Source organism: Argiope bruennichi, chromosome 7, assembly GCF_947563725.1.
Source record: "Argiope bruennichi chromosome 7, qqArgBrue1.1, whole genome shotgun sequence".
Classification (NCBI taxonomy): Eukaryota; Metazoa; Arthropoda; class Arachnida; order Araneae; family Araneidae; genus Argiope; species Argiope bruennichi.
In genome coordinates, this window is record NC_079157.1 from 10,138,246 (window position 1) to 10,161,396 (window position 23,151).

Sequence of the window (23,151 nt, forward strand, 5' to 3'; positions counted from 1 at the left end):
TGCTTACTTTAATGGGAGTATTTTCAAAATAGTAGAAATAAGGGAAGTTTGTCATATTTGAATCACCAAAATAGTTTTTAATGAAATCTGACAGAAAAATAATTTCAATAAAGGAAAAACAGTAAATTTTTTGTAGTTTATTTACTTCTAAAAATGTAATAAACACTCTGAGAAATACGCTTTAATGTTGAAAAAAATATAGCCTATTAAAATTCTTTCATCGGATCAATTAAAGAAAATGATTCCACAAATTACATCACTAATTTTTTTAAGCTCAATAATGGAAAATAGGTTGTGATTTTCAAGCTCATATCAGCATATAAAATCTGAACTCACGTTTGATATTTTATGAACGATATCATTTCCTTTTTTATTCGTTTGTTCCTCAAGATATAAAAGAATACAGCCTTAATTTTTCTATTGATTGGTGGCTTTTTATATTAATTATTATCTTTTTGCTTTAGACTTTTCCAATTTCAATTAATGATAATGTTTATAACTGCTTTCTGAGAGCTACGATAGACCTCTTCAAATTCAGGTAATAATTTTAATTCCAATTTAAGCCCTTTTTGGAGGACCTCCCCCCCCCCAAAAAAAAAAGAATAACCTAACCTTATCTTTAAAGTATTTGAATAAAATTATACTATAATATGTACTAAACTGTGGTCAATAAAATTTACTCTCAAAGGATATAACATGCTTAATTTCAAGCGGTTGAAATTCTATCTTTACTTTGATAAAACATAACATTTATTAACTTTCATTACATTTTTTTTAAAAATAGAATGATATTCTATTAATTAAAGTGCTTAAAAATTGGTTCCAAATTAACACCTTCAACACCTATGCAGAATTACATTAACTTAATAATGCTTGAGCATATGTGATTGAGTTCATGTGACATGAACTCAATCACATATGCTCACATATGGCTTTTTGAGTTAGTCAGCAAAGATTTATCAAATATCTATTCATAAAGTTAATTCATTTCTTAGTTCAGACATAGTGCCAATAAAAATTAACTGAATCTATCGTTACCATACAATATACTTTTGTAGAAAATGAGACCAACTCAAGGACTTCTAAAAACGGCAGTTGTAACATATGAACAGAAAACTGCGAGTGATGATGAATTTCTTGCACAAAAAAATTGTCTTCACTTTTCCAAACGTGAGATTTTTTCAAATTAATGTTTCTATTTAGATTAAAGCAACATTCGTCTCTCCAAATAACATTTTTCAGAAAAAAAAAGTTTTGATTTTGCATTGCAACAAAAACAATACTTTTCTTGCTGAGTATTCCAGTAAGTCTCTGAGATGGTTTAAATGTTCAGTTCCCCAAGTTTCTCTTCCCATCTTTATAAAGACGATAGTGCAACTTCCGAAGAGTGAAAATGAACAACATTATTATTATCAATTTTTTTTAAAGCCGTAATGACTTGATGATGTACTAATTGCATTCCGAAATAAACGCTTTCTTCCACATTTGTGGCCAGTCCTTCGAAATTTAAAACTCAGCATATACCTACAAATGTTCTAGATAGAAATGTAAAATTTTGTATAGATGAAAATAAGAATCAATATATACTAATTCACTCTTGAAATTATGATAGATATAAAAAAATTTAATTTTTGCAATTTTTGTACAATTGCCTATCTTATTTAATGAAATTTTGTAATTCGAAGTATGTTTAGATGCAATATTTAAAAAAAAAAAGTGACTTTAGAAACCATGCTTACATAGTTGTGAAATTAGTTTTTATCTTAAGGCCTAATATTTAAATATTTACCATTGTAATTTCAATTTTGATTACGATAAAGGTCCAATCTATATAAATCTATACTTTTGGCAAGAAATTCAGGGGCGAAAAAAACAAAAGAACGAATAAAATATAAAGTAATATATTTTTTTAGCTTTCTTTCGTGCATAGATTTAAGACAAATTGAAAATTAGTAATATATCATTGGCAGCGCTTTTAAGAAAATAGGCAGAAATTTGCTACTACATTACTTGCGAATACAATTTAAGCTCATGATACTGTATTTGAGAATTAAACGTTTTAATGTAGCACGTTTAGATGTTGCATTTAAATTAATTATCAACATTTTCTTATTGAAAATGTTTTTTTTTTCTCCTGAGAATTAACCAGCAGCTGTTTTTAAAATTATTAATATGATTCCTATCATTTATTTTAGCCAGCCAAAAAGCTTATTTTTGGCTTTATAAAAAAAAAAAAAAAAAAAAAAAAAAACTTATTTGAACAGTTTTAACGTAAAAAATACATTAGCTCATTTCAAGTATCAGTTTGTGGAATGTATATACATAAAAGCATACATATAGAAGGAATTAAACATTATTTATATCCATTTAAATTTGAATTTAAAGCCCTTTCTATGTATTTTTTTTTTTTTCATTTTGTTAAATAAAGTTAAAACGTAAGAGATATAAAGATTAAATCCTCATAAAACTAAAAATTATAATTTATTTTATTAGATTAAATTTGTATTATGCACATCAGAGTTATAATTTTTATAAATGTCTTCCGTGTGGGAAAATTATAAACGTATTGCTTTTAATAAATACATTTTTAAAGCAAATTTCTCACACTTTATATTTATTATATTCAACACTCGTTTGAAACGTGGTAAGGTCATCAGCATTTTTCTCAAGGAAGTTTTGTTTCGTTATCAGAGACAAGGAGTATCTTTCTCATTCATAGTGAGTTGATTTCCATTTGGCGTACATTGTAAAATCGCCAAATCTTACATGCAAAGATAAAGTTTATAATGTGGTAGTCTTTCTTGACACTTGAGCGGAAAGGGGGAAATTTATCGAGCGCAAGTGACATAGATCCGTCTGTAGTGAATAGCTTATAAGCTAATTAACAGCTATGCTACACGAGTAATTGCTTTTGCATTGTAGTCATGCTACTCGGCTGTAAACCGCAAGGTCCCAGGTTCTATCCTCGCTCATACCAATTCGCCACACACTTATGAAGTCAGAGAAAACATTAATCCCAGTAGAAAAAAAGCAAAAAATCTCGATTAGTTACTAGATATTTTGCTACTTTTTTAATTTGTAAATTTTAGTGTAGTGAGTGGGATTAATTATATCTTGAAGCCGTTATGATGTAGAGCTAAATTGGCATAGTGGTTAAAGAAAATCTTAACATCTCTATATTATCAAAGTGCCTGTAAATGTTGAAATTTATCAAATGGTTATTTATCATTGAATTTTTTGATATTTCTTATTATGGTCTCTTTCAGAAATTTTAATATTTTTAGAAAGAAGTTAAAATGTAAAACATAATTAATAATTGATCAATATCACTTCTACTGTCATCAGTAGAAAATGTAAATATAAACATGAACATGTGCTTAGGTGTTTGTTGATCCGGAAAATATATTGCACGTCCCTTTGAAATAAATAAGATTTATAATACTGATCGTTTTTGTTATTTCTGAGTATGCATGGATTATATTTGTAAATGAAATTAATAATATATTAATTTCGGCTTAATCTCTTTTTGAAAATGGCAAAACTTCTGGGAAGAACCTTTCGTGCTAGAAGAAAGAAGAAACATGACATTGCTACTACATCTGAAAATGATAATTCAGCTACTCAAAAGTTCAATTCTTTGTGCAAATGGATGGCAGAAAACGGCTATAAATCTAAGAAAAAACTAAGACCCAAAAATTTCCCTGGTATGTCTTTATAATTACATGATTCTTATATTTAACATTTGAAAATGTAAAGCTAGAAACATCAAATAAGTTAGCATTCACTTATAATTTATTATGTTTTTTACAAATATAGTAAAAATAAAAGGATATAATTCTTTTTCAATGGCAATAAAAAAGCGTCAAGAAAATATTTCGTCAAATTATAAAAATATACTCAAATGCATATATATATATAAATCACATGCATAATTGAAAGCAACCAAATAGGTGAAATTTTTCTTGACGCTTTTTGGTCGTCTTATAACCAACAGACCCAAAAAACTACAAGAAGGAAATTCTTATAAATCCCTTTTTCATTTATTTTACAAATATGAAGTTTTGAAATTTTTTAATATATATTGATTGTTAAGCTGTTGAAAAATGAAACTTCCTCATTTCCTTGAAAGTAGTGATTACCAAACGTAAGCGTTGGCATGAAATATTACTTGCCTATTATATGATATAAGTCAAAAATGTCCCACAATTAGTAACCTTACTTTTTAAAATGCAAGTTTTACTTCCTAAAGGTGTGTATTAGATAAAACTTGACTTTGACATGTTAGTGGATGTGAAATCAAAACTGTATAATATCAGATCAATCTTCTTTAGAAGTTACGAGGTGAATGTTAATCAGTATTTGCAGATCTAACTGCATTTTGCTCCTTCATAACACTAAATTTGTCTATTGCACAATATTTATCAATAATAAGGAGTAAGGTTAAAAAATGTATTTAGTGAAATATTATCTTATTTTTCTAGCTGTATTATTTCATCATTTCTCTAAAATATATTTTACGTTCTATGTTTTTCTCTCTCTTAACAATTCATCTTTCTGAGATTGAAAGTCAGCCACCATCTATAACAAGTTATTGCTGTCTTAATAAGAACAGAGTGTCCTAAAAATATAATGTCATTTTACATTTTATTAATATTTCAAATTTTTTTGAATATATTTTTATAAATATTTCAAAATAATTAAAAATCATCTTTTTTTTTTTTAACAGTATTATAAATAGCAATCATCGTTTCTGGATTTTTAAATGAATAATTTGCAAATTTTTTATTTTTAAAAAATATATATATTTATATTGTCTCTTTTGATGCAAATTGTATTGATTACTAAAAGCATCTGAGTGAATTCAAATTATTTAATACAAATTATATTATTCCAATTTATAATTTAATATTTAGACTTAAATTCTCACATTTTGGTCTTTAAAATAAGCTGTAAGTGTAGAAGTAAAATTTTATTTTTGCAGTAAAGAATTATAGCTAGCTAATACACTTTGATCATAGGAATCATGTTTGCAAATTACAAACAATTATACAAATTCCATAGTTTCCATACACTATTCGATCTCCATAAAAAGCAACTGAAATTGATATAATATTATTTTTATCATTCCTTGCACATTATATGCTTTTTTTTTTTTTTTTTTTGCTACAATCAAAAAAATATTTATAAGGTATTAGTAATCAAAAAAATGCAATTATCATGAGAGCATATAATCAAATTTTGCATGGATGACATGCTCAGACAGGTACGATAGAATCATATGATTTGAATGTTTGTGTACTATTACTATTACATTTGCAAAGTTTAACAATTTATTTTCTGGAGAATGTGTAGACAAAATCATATTTGCTGATTTAGTCATCAATTTAGATCATGTTTGATGCCCTATACTTTAATATCCTACAAATAACTTACTTAATCTTCTTATCTAAAGTATAGACATGATTCCTGCTATATGTTTGCCTGTTAGCGATAAAGTATATTTAACATTTCAAGCACAATTGAGGCCACAATAGAAGTGTAATGAAAATTTCTTTCATCAGGATTGTTGATTTAATTTATATTTTAGCTGCTGTTTCATCCTATATGCTCTTTAGGAGGGTGATTCAAGTGTGTGTAACGAAATGTAACATTCAATCAGCCCATTAAGGATAGTCCTAAGGAGCAGTACTTACATTTTTACAGTCCAGAAAATGAGAAAAAATTTTTATAATGAGTGTTGCCAAAATTCCTCAGGTTATTGTCCTCTGGTGATTACTGCAGGACAATTTGAAATCATATATATGATAAACATGAAGAAAATGCTACAAGGAAGCCTTGGTGTAACCATCTATTATCTCTATGAGAGGCAGCTCATGTAATGTAGCCATTAGTATATTATAACTGTAACTTATCTTACACTTCATTGTGATAACTTTGACATAATTTTTTTAATTAATTTCTAATTATTTAACTATTAGTCAATAATATTTATATCAGGTCAATTTTAAACAAGAAATATAACTCAGCAATTATTAATTTTTAATTAATTTTATTAAAAATTAATAAACAAATTTAAACAATATTTGACTTAAATTTGAAAAGGTTTGTGTGCATGGCTATAATCAATCTAACTGGAATCCCATAATTGATTTGCTAAGAAATTTCAAGAAATCCTTGAGTCTTTGGGCTCTTTTGAAATTGGTAAGTTTAAAAAAATTTATGCATGACCAAAATGCATGTTTTAAAATCTAGTCCTACTTTAACATGTGAGGAAAAAAAACCACACAAGTAAACAATCACCAGTAATCATAAAGTATTACAATTCACAATTTATTGAAAAATATTTCTTGAAACATGTTATAAGTGTAATCAGATAAATTTTTATAGAAAATATGCACAATTCAACCTTTCTAGAAATTATGAATTGCCTTTGCTATGCATTTTATATGTTTTATTTCAAACTATTATGGTCTATTTCATCATTTGTTCCTTAATTTTTGTAACTAAATCATATGAAAAGCAAATAAAAGAATTTGCTGAAGCATGATTTATGTAAAGTTGCTTAAGGAAAACAACAATCTTTGTTTAATTATAATATTTATTTTTTTATTTACAAATATTATTGTTTACGTTCTATTATATTTTGCAGATACTGGTAGAGGTTTAATGACAGAAGAAAAAATATGTTCTGGTGATATTATAATTTCTATTCCTCAAAACTTGCTGATAACATCTGAATTAGTTTTAAAATCAGAACTTGGAGAATTTTTTAAACTGTAAGTTTTTTCATTTATTTTTTTGTTTGTTTGTTTGTTTGCCTGTTTACATTATTTTTGCTTAACATAAAATGCTGGAAAGTTTGGTATTCAGTACCTAAAAAAATTAAATTCTTTATCTTGTCTATATTATTATTCTTTATCACTTATCTATATTATTCAAACTGACTTTAACATTTTATTTTATTTATTTCTAAATGCATTTTTCTGTCATTTTTGTTTCATTGCAAGATATACAGATGGTTATATATAATAATAATTCTAAACTGCCATTGTATTCATAGCAGAAATAAAGAAAAAAATGTATATTAAAAATACATATATTAATAAAAAGAGAAATTTAAATATTGATTATCACTGCTGTCACATTTTTTAGAGAAATATCTTTATTATTACAGATATTCTCAATAGTTTTAGATCTTCTATCAAAACTTATTTTTTCACAATTAATCATCGGCATGCAGTTAATATGCAAGTAACAGTGAAGTAATGAATAATTTTCTGTTTTCCAAGGCCCCATATTATCTAGCTATGCAAGTGAAATAAATAAATATTAAAAAAAAAAAAAAAAAGGCTTTAAAAGAATTGTCTATGAATAGAATTGCGCTGAAGAAACTTTTTCATAATGCATTTGTTGCTTGTAACAGTATAAATTACAATAATTTTTTAGATTTGTATGTCATTTGCATGTTTACGCTAGTACATTTTAAAGTATAATAACATGAAAGTACTGGATTTTTAACTGTTATTGTTTAAACTCCATGCCCTTGCAGAACTTTTGGCTTAACCGCATGTTATTAGTGAACATAGTTAAAAGATTAACATGATGTCTTTGGCGAATAATCGTTGGTTGCTATAAATAAATCATCTGTGATTATTTTATTGGCAGTTAATCATGGGTATGTAATTACTAAATTGTTTCATTTAATTATCCCCTACTTCCATTTTATTCATGACTTTATGCTCTTAAAAATTGTTCAAATTGCCTTTATTATTCTAAATTAAAATATTTCGGAATAAAACGAAAAAATATTCACAGTTTTTGAAGTATATTTAACTTTTTAAGGAATTTTCTTTATTCTTATAATGGTTATATCATAAAACATAATTTGCATTTTCTAGGTACTGTCCAAATGCATCAGGCCATCAGATCTTAAGTGTGTTTCTAATGTTTGAAAGAGCGAAAGGGAAAGCATCAATCTGGTATCATTACATTGAATCAGTACCAATGTCATATAATATTCCAGCATTTTATGGACCCCAGTGCTTATCTGTGGTGCCTCCTCTCATTTATGAACAAACTTTACAGCAAATAAAGACAGTAAAAGATTCATACGATCAGTTAAATCTGATTTTAAATCATTTAGAACATTCATTTCCTTTCACCCATGGACAAGTGAATTTTGATGTGTTTAAATGGGCTTGGTGCACTGTCAATACCAGATGTGTTTTCATTGAATGCTTTAAGAATGACTGTGCAGGAAAGTCCTGTTTGTTTCATCTTGCTTTGGCACCATTTTTGGATTTATTAAATCACAACACTGATGTACAGGTAAATATTTTTCACTCATTAATGTAAAGGTGAGCATCAAAATCTATTTTGTTGTGCCAAAAATATTAATTAGAGTTGTGATAATTTAAGATCCTATGTGCCACATTTTACAGGAAGCTTCTAATAGCAGAGTTAATCCTTCCAAGTCCTAAGGAACATATGCACCAAATTTCATTCAAAGCCATCCAAGGATGTGGAATTGTATATGGTTCACACAAATACATGGACATTAATTTTATATAAGTCAATTGTACTGCAATGCATATGAATAACCTAGATAATGGGATTTTTTTTTCTAATTAATTTTGAATTTGAGTATAGTCAATAAAAATAATAGCAAGATTTTTTTTTTGTTTTGTTTTGTTTCATGTAAATTTTAGTTAAAGAAATTACTAATTTTTTTTATCTTAATTAAAAATTTAAAAATCAAAATTATTTTTTTTTCATTCTTTATTCTGGATCAGCTATAAATTAATAACAAAAGAAAAAGAAAGAAAGAAACAAATCGTGAAATTGTAAGATTAAAATAAATAAATACAAAGAGATGCTGTTTTAATACTTATTTATGAAACTATAATGAAGTTTTCAATTTTGTCAACTATATATATATAATTGAGTTTCCGTTTGTTTGTTTGAAACAAAATTCCACTCCTTGAAGGATTCAAATAAAATTAGCATCTAAAAAGGTGAACCTAATGGAGACGGAGGGGTAAAGAGGATTTACCCCCCACCCACCCACACACACCCATTTTTTTTCTATCATAGTTTCTGAATAAATTACCGCTCAAACGTTATTTTTACATGGCCTTAAAATTTAAAAAAGTAGTTTTATAGTAATCAGCTTTATTGCCGTAGTATTTTTCTTTGGGTTTTTAATCATTTTTTCAAAAATAATATAAAAAATTCTATGTTTATGTTACATTTTTTTCTTCAGATAATTTTATTTTTACTTTTAATATGTAGAGTAAAAACAAAACTTTTAAACTACAAGTGCAGCAATTAAAACGCCGTTTTTAAAATTTTTTGTAATTTTTTAATCTTATATTTTAAAAAAAATTCATGTTTTAGCACTTTTAAAACTTGAAATGCATCCAGTAGGCATATCATCTATTTTTTTAGCTTCAGTTCACTAAATAAGATTTTTTTTAAATAGATGTGTTAGTTTTGATTGCATTATTATGTGCGAAATGGCGGAACAAAAATATTTCGTTTATCCCAGAGCTTTAGAATAATAATCATTATTAATTAGGATTAAGGTTCTGAAAACCCTTAAAAATTGAATAAAAGAATTTAAAAAACGGTTAGACATAAAAAAAATATATATATTTTGCTTTTTTTTTTCTTGCAACTAAATACAACAAAAAAAGGAGGCGTAGCCCCGATACTGCAGCTAACGATGAATAACAGAGCAAGCTTATTAAATAGTCAAAATATGCGGTTGCATAGAGTTCTCGAACATTTTTTTTTCGCTGTTGTTAATTTTTAATATTGCTGTGGTGGTTAAAAAATTATGTAATTAGTTGTTTTATTTACATTTAATTATTAACAATTGAAGTATTATTCTAGGAACATTCCTAATTATTTATTATTTACAAGTTTTATAATATGTTGTTTTATAATTCTAAAAAAGCAATACATAGAATAATTTATATATATATTCTTTCCTTTTATTCAATATTATTCAGATTGTATTAAGAAAGGTTTTGACTTTTGCTATTTTGTTTAGAATTATTTTTAAATTGCAGCTGTACAATTTTTCTATACGCGATATATCAAAAGCAACTTTTTAAGCCAACAGGAGTGGTCTCACCAAAACTTTCTCGCATTTCTCTTACAAAGGTGTTATCCCAAAGAACGTCTTGCATGGAATTGGCATACAATAGTTACGAAATATTAATTGGCATGAATTTAGCATTTTTATTGAATCTATCGTGTCATCCTTGTTGAGTTATTTAGCGATTATTCCCTGCCGTGCGATTAAGAACATCCTAAAATCGAATCTGCATTTTAGATGCGTTTCTCCCAATCGATTGAGACAAAAATTTGTGTGAATCTACACTTGTAGACAAAAGATTCCGCACCACATTTTATATGTTTAAGTCGTTGCTTTTTTGTTTTATCGCTTTTATAGGCTTCTAAAACCAAAAGATGGTCAACTCCTCATAGGATTTGCTCAAAATTTCATAGGTGTCTGCATTATAGGTTAAATATTTGTACCGCATTTTATCTATCTAGCCATCTTTGTTTTGTAGCCATCATGTGATCTTACATTCAAATAACCTAACTTCCTCTTAGCAAATTTTGCTCAGCATGTGATAGAAATCTGAATATTTGGTATAAAGATCGTATACCAAATGTCATTCGTCTAGCTCAAAGCATTAGTGAGTTTTTATCACAGGCAGACAGACGGATATTTTCTAAAAATGTGTTTTTCGAACTTAGAGAGGTCTAAAACATGGAGATTCATCAAAAATTTCGAGTTCGAATTTTTTTCGATGATTACTATACTTTCTCTGTACTACGTATACGAAAAAGTAAAAAGTGATCTGCAGTTAAGCATTTTCAGTTTGTTAAAATTTATTGCTTAAAACTGCATAAATAAAATTTAAATTTAAATTAAAGAAAAATATTTGGGATTTGCATTATATAAGGGGCCCTAGAAGACTTAATACAACCCTGACGGATAATGTAATGTGATGATGTAAATAACATGTAATAATTAGAACATGTAATTACATTATTTAGGAACTATTTAACTCATTGGGCCCTCTATCCTTAAAGAGCAAAGAGTACTTGTAGATATTTACGACCTCCAATTAATTTGGCGAGTTTTAGATTACACCAAGATACTCAAGCTCCATTATACATAATACAACCATCTTGGCGATATTTCTTGTTTGCTTGGCGATTAAACTCAGATGCTGTAAATATCCACAAGTAGCAAGCTAACAACCGCAACGTAGAAACTGAAAGAAGAAATATAGATATTCTTTATAGTGTTTTGGGGAAAGAAGGAGCGGCATTTTGATATATATATATATATATATATATAAATTTCTTAATTTTAAAGTCAAATATGACGAGTGGTACTTAAAAACTGTTGTGATGCAGATACCACTTAACTTCATTTTTGCAAAGTTTATTGATATTTTGCATTTTATCTAAGAAGATGAATTAAAATTCTTAATTGTTGGTCGATATCTTTTGGTAAAGTTGATTTTAATAATAAAAAAAAACATTATATATAATGGTATTTCTTAATTTAATTTAAATCCTAATTAGTTTCCTGTTTTTCATCTTAAATTAGTCCATGCTACTTTATTCTAAAATTGTCTTTTATTTCCTAATCCCAAATCCCACCTTTTTTTTTTTTTTTTTTAAATTTAATTATTGCCAACATGCTCTCTAAAAATTTCTTTTTCTGTGTCCACTTGGACTAGCTTGATCGCTTTATTTCTTGATTAATAAAGAATGATTATGATGATTTTTACAAATGAGAATTCAATGACGAAGAAGGAATTTATATTACGTGAAGGTGGACGGTTGATGTTGCTCAAAGAATCTTTTCCACCTACGCGTGGTACATTGGGCATTTGCAGATGAATTCTTCTACACAAGAATTTTTAATTTAATTTAAATCCTAATTAGTTTCCTGTTTTTCATCTTAAATTAGTTCATACTACTTTATTCTAAAATTGTCTCTTATTTCCTAATCCCAAATCCCACTTTTTTTTTTTTAATTTAATTATTGCCAACATGCTCTCTAAAAATTTCTTTTTCTGTGTCCACTTGGACTAGCTTAATCGCTTTATTTCTTGATTAATAAAGAATGATTATGATGATTTTTACAAATGAGAATTCAATGACGAAGAAGGAATTTATATTACGTGAAGGTGGACGGTTGATGTTGCTCAAAGAATCTTTCCCACCTACGCGTGGTACACTGGGCATTTGCAGATGAATTCTTCTACACAAGAATTTTTAATTTAATTTAAATCCTAATTAGTTTCCTGTTTTTCATCTTAAATTAGTCCATGCTACTTTATTCTAAAATTGTCTCTTATTTCCTAATCCCAAATCCCACTTTTTTTTTTAATTTAATTATTGCCAACATGCTCTCTAAAAATTTCTTTTTCTGTGTCCACTTGGACTAGCTTAATCGCTTTATTTCTTGATTAATAAAGAATGATTATGATGATTTTTACAAATGAGAATTCAATGACGAAGAAGGAATTTATATTACGTGAAGGTGGACGGTTGATGTTGCTCAAAGAATCTTTCCCACCTACGCGTGGTACACTGGGCATTTGCAGATGAATTCTTCTACACAAGAATTCCAGTTTCGGCCTTTTTCAGAGGATCATCTCTTCTCGAACTCTGGTCCCACCCTTCTCGGCGGACGTCCCTCTCTCCTCTCTGCGAACTTAGAACTCTGCCCTTTAGCTGCTGGCTATCACCAGAAGAATTAATCTGCTACGCATATTAGTATTCATTATTTATTTAAGAATCTTCTTTTCCACAACTTTTTGAGTCAAACAGTTTGAGTTATAGTATAATGAAACTATTATTGTTGATCCTTATTAATGTATGCATACGTTTCTAATTACTTATAATATAATTTCATTGTCATAATTGTTATTATTTTCAATATTCTTAGGTCCAGGCTGGCTTTAATCAAGATAGCAAACATTATGAAATAATAAGCTTATGTGATTTCAAAAAATATTCTCAAGTTTTTATAAATTATGGCTCACATGACAATCGTATGCTACTCCTTGAATATGGTTTTGTTGTGCCATATAATTACAACGACAATATACCTTTTACAATGGGTAAGTACAAGTTCTATTTTAATATTGTCACGAAGATGAAAAGAATAGTAACACTATATCAAGTTTATGAGCTTTAACTCGTAACATAAAGATATGCGGACTCCATTCCGCATATCTTTACGGAATAATCTAGAATTATAAAGATTATAGAAAGTTCTAGAAGCCTCTAGAACATTAACAAATGAATAATAAGAAATTCAAATTAAAGTTCAACCTTTAAATTAATGTGACTTGGCTTGGTTTCGAACCCTTGACCTTGTGCTTTGCAAGTGCATGCTTTACATCTGAGCCACGTTGACTATGTGCAGATCTTCCTTTTGCGACAATATTTTATATATTTTTCAATAGTTCCTTTCTAAATTGCAATTTCCTTTTGTAATACATTTCATTTTATGTAAAATCTAAAATAATAAACACCTAAGATACTGTCATGTAGATAAACCTTGTGTTAACTAGAGTCAAAGATAACACTCGCTAATCTCAGCTCGAGACTTTATTTAACACTTTCGCTGCCACGACTCGCACCCAATATTCGGGTCTTCTATCTAGTTAGATGGCCCCTTCTTTGCTATCTCCTGACTGTAGTTGAGAAGGGTTCATCTAATAACATAGATGGTTTGTACAATTACATATTATCTGTAACGCACTGGCGCGTCATGCGGCAGTCAATATGTTAAGGAACTAAACCTTACATCTGTTTATATCCACAGGACGAAAGAATCTTCCAGATTTAGAAAGATGCAGAAATTATAAGAGCATTCTAGGACAAACGAGAAATAATAGGAAGTAAATCAATAACAAAACAATTTTTAGGCAACTTGCCTGCAGTCAGATACGAACTTGCGAACTGCCGCTTTCAGTTCATAGCATTCTACCACTGAGCCATTCAGTCCGTTACCTTACAATATTATTGCATAATTGACCAGTCTGAGTTCCAATAAAAAGTATCACATGCTTACAAAAGAAAAAATAATTGCCAATTAAATCGAAGTACCAGCGGAAATGGTCTCCCCCAAACTTTCTCGCATACTTTTTAGTAAAGATGTTATTCCAGAAAATGCCTTAAGAATACAATAGTCACGAAATATTAACCTTTGGCGTGAATGTAGCATTTTCACTTATTCTATCGTGTGATCCTTCGCGAGTTTTTTCGCATTTAATCCCTGCTATGCAGTTCAAAGTATCCGAAAATCGAATGTGTGTTTTAGAGCGTTTCTTCCCCATTCGACTGAAGATAAAAATTTGATTCACACATACACTTGTAGCTACAAAATCCCATGCCAAATGCAATATATTTAAATACGTTGCGTTTTTGAGTTGTCACGTTTACGTGTTTCAGAACGCACAGACCGACAGACGGTCTACCCCTTGTATGATTTAGCTCAAAATTTGTTAAATATCTACACTGTAGATGTTAAATATGAGTATCGAATTTTATCCATCTAGCTCTCTTTGCCTTGTAATTATCATGTTAACTTGAATAGCCGGACAGACAGACTTCGTATAAACTAATTTTGCTCAAAATTTGATAGAAACTAGAAATTTGGTGTTGCCACATACTACCAAATATCGTCCATCTAGCTCAACGCGTTTTTGAATCATCTTTGGCGCAAACAAACGGACATTTTCCAAAAATGTGTTTTCCGAACTCAGCGAGGTCCAAATCGTCGAGATTCGTCAAAATCTCGAGTTCGAATTTTTTGGCGATTATTGTACTTTCTCTATATTAAATATACTAGAAAATAAAAAAATAAAAAATACTGGCAGAAGATAAAAAAATTCAGATCATTGTTACTTATTAAATTTCCTTTATTTTGATCAGCACAATGAGAAACAGGTGTTGAAATATTGATTCATATAAAGACAAGGAAAAAAATTTATTTATCTACCATCTCTTCTATGAGCAGCTTTCTCATTCATTTGCTTATCGAAGGCAAAATATCTTAAACTATACCTCCCTCCCCTACAATGGGGCAGCGGTGGCCTGGTGGTAAGGTCTCGGCTTCGGAACCGGAGGGTTTCAGGTTCGTGACCCGATTCCACCGAAGAACCGTCGTGTAAGGGGGTCTGTTGCACGTTAAATCCGTCATGATCAAACGTCCTCCCGCTGGTGTGGTGTGGAGAGGGGGGTGCCAGCTCAGGTGTCGTCTTCGTCATCTGACCGCGGTTCAAAGTTACAAGGTCCGTCCTAAAATTGGCCTAGTGTTGCTTTAAAGCGGGACGTTAATATTACTAAACCAAACCAAACCAACCCTCCCCTACAAGTGGCAAGTGTGAAAGAGTTTCTGTGCCATGGAAACCTCGACTATTTATGCACTTGTTCCAAATTTATTGGTAATCATATAATTACGTCAGCCTTTTTATTTTTTATGAACCAAAAATAATGGATAATTAAAATTTGCCAAATACAATCATGGTAAATAAGTAAAAGAATTTTTATTTAAAAAAAATGTCTTTTACAATTGACAATAATTTTCATTTTAACAGCAATTTTTTAGAATATTGTGATTTCATGATCAATAACCATGTGTAGGGATTGCAATATCGGACCAAAAGTTCAATACCGGTATTCGGTATTTTTTAGATCTTAATACCGGTATTAGAAATTTTAGAAACAAAAAAGAGAGAAAACACAGGTGTTTCTTTGTTTTATTTGCCAGTTTTATTAGAGAGTGTAAATATCACAAAAAATAACTTATAAATTATAACGGTTTATAAAGAATCACAAAAAAATAAAGAAAAATCTTATTTATTTAAATCAGAAAAAAGTGTAAATATCACTATTCAGTCTATGTTACTATTACAAATTTTTTCATTAAGCCTGGAACGTAATTTTATGTAAAAATGACCAGCTGTCGAAAACTCTCTTTCGGGATCTACGCTAGTTGGTGGTCTGTTAGCAATGCTTTTTCCAATTATTTATCTATAAATCCCTCATCTTCAAATAAATCGATTTCTCGTCGGATGGTTTTGAATATAGCTGATTTCTGTATTTTGCTTTGTTGAAATTTTTTTTATCTATCGCTAATTCTAATTTTTGTTCAAGAGACAATTCATTTTCACTATCGACATTAGTGTCGTCATAATCTTCGATAACTGTACCGAATTTTTCTGATTGTGGATAAAAAAATTTAAGAAAATTTACTATAAACTTGATCAGATTTAAATTGGTTAGTCTCTTTTCTTCTTTTTCATTTTCATTAAAATCATTATAATTATGTAAATATCGTACGACTTTCTATATTACTAATTATCTGTAATGTTTACGTCTCATAAAACCGCGAGTCTTCATTGTTAAATGTAAACATCTACTCCTTTCATCTTTCCTCTCACCCCTATTTTCTCAAATTAAACCCATCCGTCCTAACGCATGCTCAAAAGCGCGGAAGGTTTTACAATCCGTTGTCACAAAGTATTTTATCACTTCCCTTGATTGTACAATGCAACTTTGTATTCACAGTCTAATTAATTTCGCCCGTTAGGGAGACATAAAAACAAAAACGTATACTATTTTGCTATGTTGGCGATCCCTGTACATATAGTGGAGACAATTTAAAAAATTTCTAGTAAATACCGAAAAACCGGTATTTAAACTTGTGAATACCGGTATTACAAAATTGTACAAATGGCTCAAAATACCGGTATTCAGTATACCGGTATTGCAATCCCTAACCATGTGGTATGGTCTCTGTTGAGATTCTTAAAACAACAAGCAGTAGTGTTCTACCCGAAATTTTCTTGTATTATCGCTATTAAATGTAGTTGAGTATTATTAACCCCTTGCCATTGGAGAATATCAGTTACATGAGTGCGATATTTGGAAATTTGTTTAGCGATAGCTTTTTAATGCTCAAACATCAGGACACGGAATGTATATTTTGAACTTCTTCATTCCGACAGATTGAAATTATAATTTGACATAGAGTTGCAATTTTAATCACAAAATCACATACCAAATTTCATATATTTAGATCATTGCGTTTTTGCATTATTACATTTACATGCTTCTGAAAATGCAGACAGGCAGACGATGAATTCCTATCCAAATCTGTCAAATATCTACACTTTCGATGCTAAATCTGTTATCTTTTTGTAATTATCATGTTGACTTATAATTTGGAACAGCCAAACAAACAGACATATCCTGATTTGTAGAAATCTGCAAATTTGGTGTTAAAACCGCATACCAAATTTCATCCGTCTAATTCAGTGTTTTTGAATGATTGTGCTCACAGACCAACAAGCAGAAATAATTCCTAAAATGTGTCTTTTGGATTCAGGTAGGTCTGTCAAAATCTCGAGTTCGAATTTTTCGCCAACTACCATACTTTCTTTTTCTATACTTTGTGTGCGAACATGTAGAAAGGCAGTAACAAAGATACATCTAAGTTTTATACATTTGAAACAGCCATTTTTCCGTCAAAGAGCTAACTTTGTATTTCTTTAAGGCTTATGAACTATCTGTCAGACAGTTAACGTTATGATAATTAGATTTTGAAAGAGGGGGGAAATTCAAGAGCCTGCACGATTCAGATGTTAAAGTAAGTTTATCTTTGAATTTAAATAATAAGAAAAAGAACTGATTTTTAAAAAAATTGAAAATTGAATTTATTGTCTCCATTTAGTTCATCTCTCGCCCTCTTCAAAATATAAAATTTTTTATCTTGTTGGATCTAAGATAAAAAGATTTTAAGTACTAGCTACTTTAATCCATTTTTATATATGCAAGACATTTTTAAAAATTCCCAAAACATATTATTCTAATAGAAATAAGAAGTACTCCTTTTTTTGACTTTACTGTACCTCACTAAAATTCAATTTAAGAACATACCTCCAAACCCACCTCCTTTTTTTTTTTTCTTTTTTAATATCCATTAGCCTTTATTTAAATTCTTAATAAAACATGCATGGTGTTTATGTATTAGAGAACTGTATAGAGTTCAAATTATATGTACAAACATCCATCATGTTTCGATCTCCCCATTACATATAGAATTTATTAGATCGAAAAAAAAAATCAATCTCTATTTTCAATTTTATTATAATATGCTTTTTCTTTTTTTCTTTTTTGCAAACGATATTATTACATATAGAATTTATTGGGCCATGAATGAAAAAAAAATCAAAGCCATAAAAATCATTCGCAAAGTTTATTTTTAATTTATTATAATATATTAATATATACCTTTTTTCCAGTCGATATTATTATTATTACATATAGAATTTATTGGGCATTGAATGAAAAAAAAATCAAACTCAAAGTTTAGTTTCAATTATTATAATATATTCTTTTTTTTTTTTTTTTGCAGACGATATAATTGCTGCTTACAAAAATTGCCAGTTTTCCTCGCACTCTCTTAATACCAAATTGCAGTTTATTTTACAGAATAACCTTAACAAGTAAGATATTAAATGCTTTTTTTTTATTTTTGTAATTAGTAATTTCTAAAAAACTAAATTTTAAAAACGTTTGAAAGAATAAAAGCTGTAAAAAAAATCAAAGCTTTAAAAAATTTTGAATAATATTTATTGATGTATACTCAAATGCAAATATAATTCAGCGGGAGTAGTCCACCCGAAACTTTTCTGTTTACTCTAATTAATGTACTTGTCTATTACTAGCCGCATGCCATTGGCAAAACATTGTTAGGGAAAAGCGTAATAACTTGTGATCTTTGACGATTTTTCTTTTTTTTTACGGCTAATTGCTGGCATGCGGTTAGAAGGTTAGATAAGGACAAGAAAACCGAATATGCATTTTGGATGCCTTTTTTCTGACCGACTAAAACTAAAGTTTGTCACAGAAATACAACTGAAATCACAAAACATTTTATTTGAGTCATTACATTCGGGGATTATTGCATATGCATACTTACGACGCCGTTAAAAGACGGTCAATCTTTTAACAGCGAAGTGAAATTTAAGCAACAAAGTAAAAATAAATAAATAAATCTGAAAAATACATTTTCCAACTTTAGACCAACTCTATTTCAAGTCAAGGAAAGCTCATAATTTAATTGAAAATATATCTGATAATTTTACAGATAACTCCATGAAACTTTTTCCTGTCTTTTTATTATGGTAGAGAGTACATTTTTTAATGATTTTTTTTGTCCGATTTCCTTTATTTTTTAGTTATTATCATGTGAGAACATGATGTTGTTTTGGTTAGGGAATTTTGAAGCTCGAAATCGCGTAGACAATAAATAAAGCATAAATCGCAATTTGCATCTATTTTTTTACCTGCTTTTACCAGTATTGCTTTATTATTACGTATGCTTCTTTGACAGAGATGCGTTTTAAAAAAGTTGAACTATGACATCATAGATGTTATTTCATCTCAAAACGAGCTCCAAAACTTTATTTGCCAGCTAGAAAAATTGAAAATGAAAGTTTAAAAAAATTATCATTATATATATAGAAAGAGAGGGGGGGATAGAGAAATCTCGTAATTGTTTCAAACCGGTTTAAACTGGTTAATGACTTAATTAACACAAATAATGCCTTAAAATATAATAATGTTCTCACATAACTTGAAATTTGCGATCGTGTATTCCATTTTAATATATATATATGTAACAAATTCGCAGCCTGTCGGCTTTTTAATATGTAACATTATTTGTTGTGAAGCATGATGCAGTTTGAAGACAGTGAAGATACTTTTAATTTTTGTGACGTCGTTTTATTTCATTTTGAAGAAGCAAGCATATGTACAAGCGATGAGCACACAGAAAAGGAATGAGGGAAGAGCTCTTGGACATTTTATCCCTGGTCTTATATAACCTATGATTTTGATAGGGAAAATATTTCTTTACAGTGCTAATGTATTATGAGATTTCGATAGGGATTTTCATTACACGGGTGGACAAGGTAGGGGAAACACAGGGAGATTTTAAAAAAGAATTTGCCTGATCAGCGGTATTATATCTCTTCACGCGTAGTGTGGGAAAGTTAGTTTTAGCTGATTCAGCAGTTTAACAAAGCTTCTCTTGAATTAATTAAGTAGGGACAGTGGAATTGGATCACGAAATAAGAGAATAATTTAGAATAATATTACTATGGGCTAAATTAAGATAAAATCTTGAAAATTAATTAAATTGAAATTAAAGTTTAAAATATCATTACATATATATATTGTAATTTTCTTATTTCGGGGCCAGAGGACGCTGTAATTTGCCTTAATAAATTCAGTATAGTCACTTTGCTGTAGGTACACGTTACTTTACATGTTACATATGAGATGCCGTTTTTGAATTTAAAGGCCTTTATTGATCATCCTATATATATATTAATTCCGAAGAAAAGACACTAAAACATAGAAGCTCTGTGCTACAGTATCTACTTCTTGAAAACAAACTTCACATTTAGGTCATGTTAAAAAGTTCAACAAAAAAGAGCCCGAGATACACAAATTCATGATTAATATTAATGTATCTTTATTATAAGACGACCAGCCGGTTCGCCAATCTTAATGCTCGTTAAAATTTTAATAATTAAATATTTTATGTAATCTCTACTTTAATAGATTCTTTATCAAAATATTCTAAAATTTCAAATTTTGATAGTCATATAATTCACTCATAATATTATAAAGGCCTTCAGTCATAACGTGATATGTATCTCTCTAATTTTCTGTTAGCTCTCGTAGAATTTATGCTTTAAATTAAAGTGGAAAGAATTAATCTGCAATTACTATAATAATATTTTTTACTGAAACAAAGCATTTTTTTATAATCTGATTACTGAAAATAGAGTCACTCAGCGTTTAAACTTTATGGGCACTAAAGAATATCTTTTTTAATTTATGTAATATCTCAAGAAGTTTTCAACAAAATTTTCTCAGATTTATCATGAGCAGATCGATTAATTAAGAATGTTTAGTTTTTAATGCATCAAACACTAAGAAAATAAACAGAATCGTTTTAAATATTCGGCCGAAAATATGTTAAGCTAGCCTGTTTAGCGTGGGGGGGGGGATGAAGCCTTACTCATTTGGCGGTGGTGAAATGAAAATTTTTTTGGAGGGAAAGTTAGTTTTTAATTAATAATTAAAATTCTAATTAAAAATTCAAAAAAAGGGGCCCCAGGTGCACATTCCCGACCTCTAAGGTATGCATGTGCCAAATTTGGTAGCTGTAGGTCGAACGGTCTGGCCTGTAGAGCGCCAACACACACATCGAGGTTTATTATAAGTATAGATTTTCTTTATAAAGTTTATTTGATTTTTATAATAAAATTTTAAAATTTCTGTATAAACATAAGTTTTTTTTTTTTGTATAAAGAAATGCTTTATAATTTGCACTTAATTATCTATTATTAAAATATTTTTTTTTCAATTACAGAAGTTTAATGTGCTCATGTGATGGCTTAAGCTGGAATTTGAAAATCATTCTAAAAATTTTAACAACAGATTGCCAAGTCAAGTAATTATCAATCATTATTATTCAATAAATAAAATGATTATATTTTCTCATTTTAAAACAAATAAACAGTGAAATATATGATATAATTTATGTCTCATGATAAGGAATATTAGATTATATCCTGTTTACTTATATATAAAAAAAAGCTTTTCAATTAAGAATAAATTAATTGCTTAAAATACTAAAAGTGTCTTCAAATTTCAATATATTCAACTAATACCTTCAATAAGCAACTTTTCATCCAAAATCTTACATTTTAAAAAAAAAGGCCAAAGAACCAATCCCCCTTCCATAACCATTGTACTGATTTGGTCAATTTTTATTTTAGAATGTCACCCGATAATCATCAAAGATCCCCTGGTCTCTACTAGTGCATTTTCAAGAAAATTCCTAAAAGTATTACTTTCCTGTATTAAACTATAAACAATAGGTTTTATTTAGTGATTGTAACTGGGTGATTTTATCAAATATCTTGTGTACTAATTTTTATTTCATATGAAAGTTCATGACTACTAAATATGCAATGAAGAGCCATTTGCCCATCTCTATTTTTGAGTGATATGTTGAGATAAATTAGAGCCAACCATCGGACCGATTTCACCAATTTGCAAGCACAGTCAGAATGCTCTTTCATTATTAACCCTTTCTAGGGCCGTGGGAAGTATGCTTCCCACTAAATTTATCAATCTTTGCATGAAATTATGTATGTTGGCATAAGTTCTGACAATTTTTTTTTTACAAAGACAGAAACTTAGATACTTCAGTTCTTCCCTTTTCCCGAATTCCTTTTCTTATTCTAATTTCAAGCCTAAAAATATTTTAACATAATATGACTAGAAAAAAAAATGGTCTTTTAAAGGGTTAAACAATTATAATTTATATTAGTATTTTCATTTACATAATGTACTTTATCAAAAACAGTCGACATATTTACAATATCCTTATTGTAGTCAATGAAGATGGCTAGAATTAATAGGATTAATTTAGTCATATCAATCAACTTTAATAACTCCATTTTATCAAAATTTTCAAGAAAATGGAAAAATTTGTAAAGTTGCTTTAGAGTTGAAATTAGTTTTCATTGATTTGGAGAATTCTGTCATTGGTTTCTCCCCCCCACTCCATCCCTCTACAGAGAGGTTCTTTATTTATTTATTTCTCTTAAAAATTAAAAGTGGAGGAAAGCAGGTGACCCTTGATGCCATATGAAACGTAAATGACACAAATGGTTGGGGCAAGGTAACTGGGACATTTGTTTTCTTTGTCTTTTAAATATGTAGATTGAAATAATTATACAAAATTTCTATTAGCTACAGAAGCTTACATCAGAATGTAATTTGTTTTAGAATGGGAAAGGAAAAAGGTTTTAATGTCAATAATATTTTCCTTTTCTTCTTACAGATTCCAAAAGCTGAATATTGATAGTTTCTTACAGCCTGAATTAGACAATGACAATTTCAACAAAATATGCACAGATCTCTTTAGAACAAAACTTAAAGAGCTGTCATATAAATCAAACTTTACCGTTGAATATTCTGATCTTCAACAGCAAATTTTACAACTTCTTA

The 23,151-nt window shown here is 28.8% G+C and overlaps 1 protein-coding gene across 3 annotated transcripts; it reads left to right on the plus strand.

Moving 5' to 3' along the window:
* The first annotated feature begins 3,359 nt into the window (after positions 1-3,359).
* LOC129975072 (SET domain-containing protein 4-like) lies at positions 3,360-23,109 on the plus strand. Of its 3 annotated transcripts, XM_056087963.1 has the most exons (8): positions 3,360-3,704; positions 6,650-6,776; positions 7,899-8,328; positions 12,986-13,160; positions 18,470-18,560; positions 21,503-21,583; positions 21,912-21,979; positions 22,985-23,109. In XM_056087963.1, the coding sequence occupies exons 1-7, from the start codon at positions 3,533-3,535 to the stop codon at positions 21,952-21,954; spliced, it is 1,119 nt and encodes a 372-aa protein (XP_055943938.1). In that variant the 5' UTR covers positions 3,360-3,532; the 3' UTR covers positions 21,955-21,979; positions 22,985-23,109. The 3 variants fall into 3 exon arrangements, 1 of the variants encoding a protein (XP_055943938.1); XR_008785006.1 differs by lacking the exons at positions 18,470-18,560; positions 21,912-21,979 and having other exon boundaries at positions 22,985-23,049; XR_008785007.1 differs by lacking the exons at positions 18,470-18,560; positions 22,985-23,109 and having other exon boundaries at positions 21,912-21,978.
* The last annotated feature ends 42 nt before the right edge of the window (positions 23,110-23,151 follow it).

Excerpts from the sequence above, each read along its gene's own strand:
- LOC129975072 (XM_056087963.1), top strand. The coding sequence starts at position 3,533 with ATGGCAAAACTTCTGGGAAGAACCTTTCGTGCTAGAAGAAAGAAGAAA. Across the intron at positions 6,777-7,898 it reads CTTGGAGAATTTTTTAAACT|GTACTGTCCAAATGCATCAG; the intron begins GTAAGTTTTTTC and ends TGCATTTTCTAG. Across the intron at positions 21,584-21,911 it reads ACAACAGATTGCCAAGTCAA|AATGTCACCCGATAATCATC; the intron begins GTAATTATCAAT and ends TTTTTATTTTAG.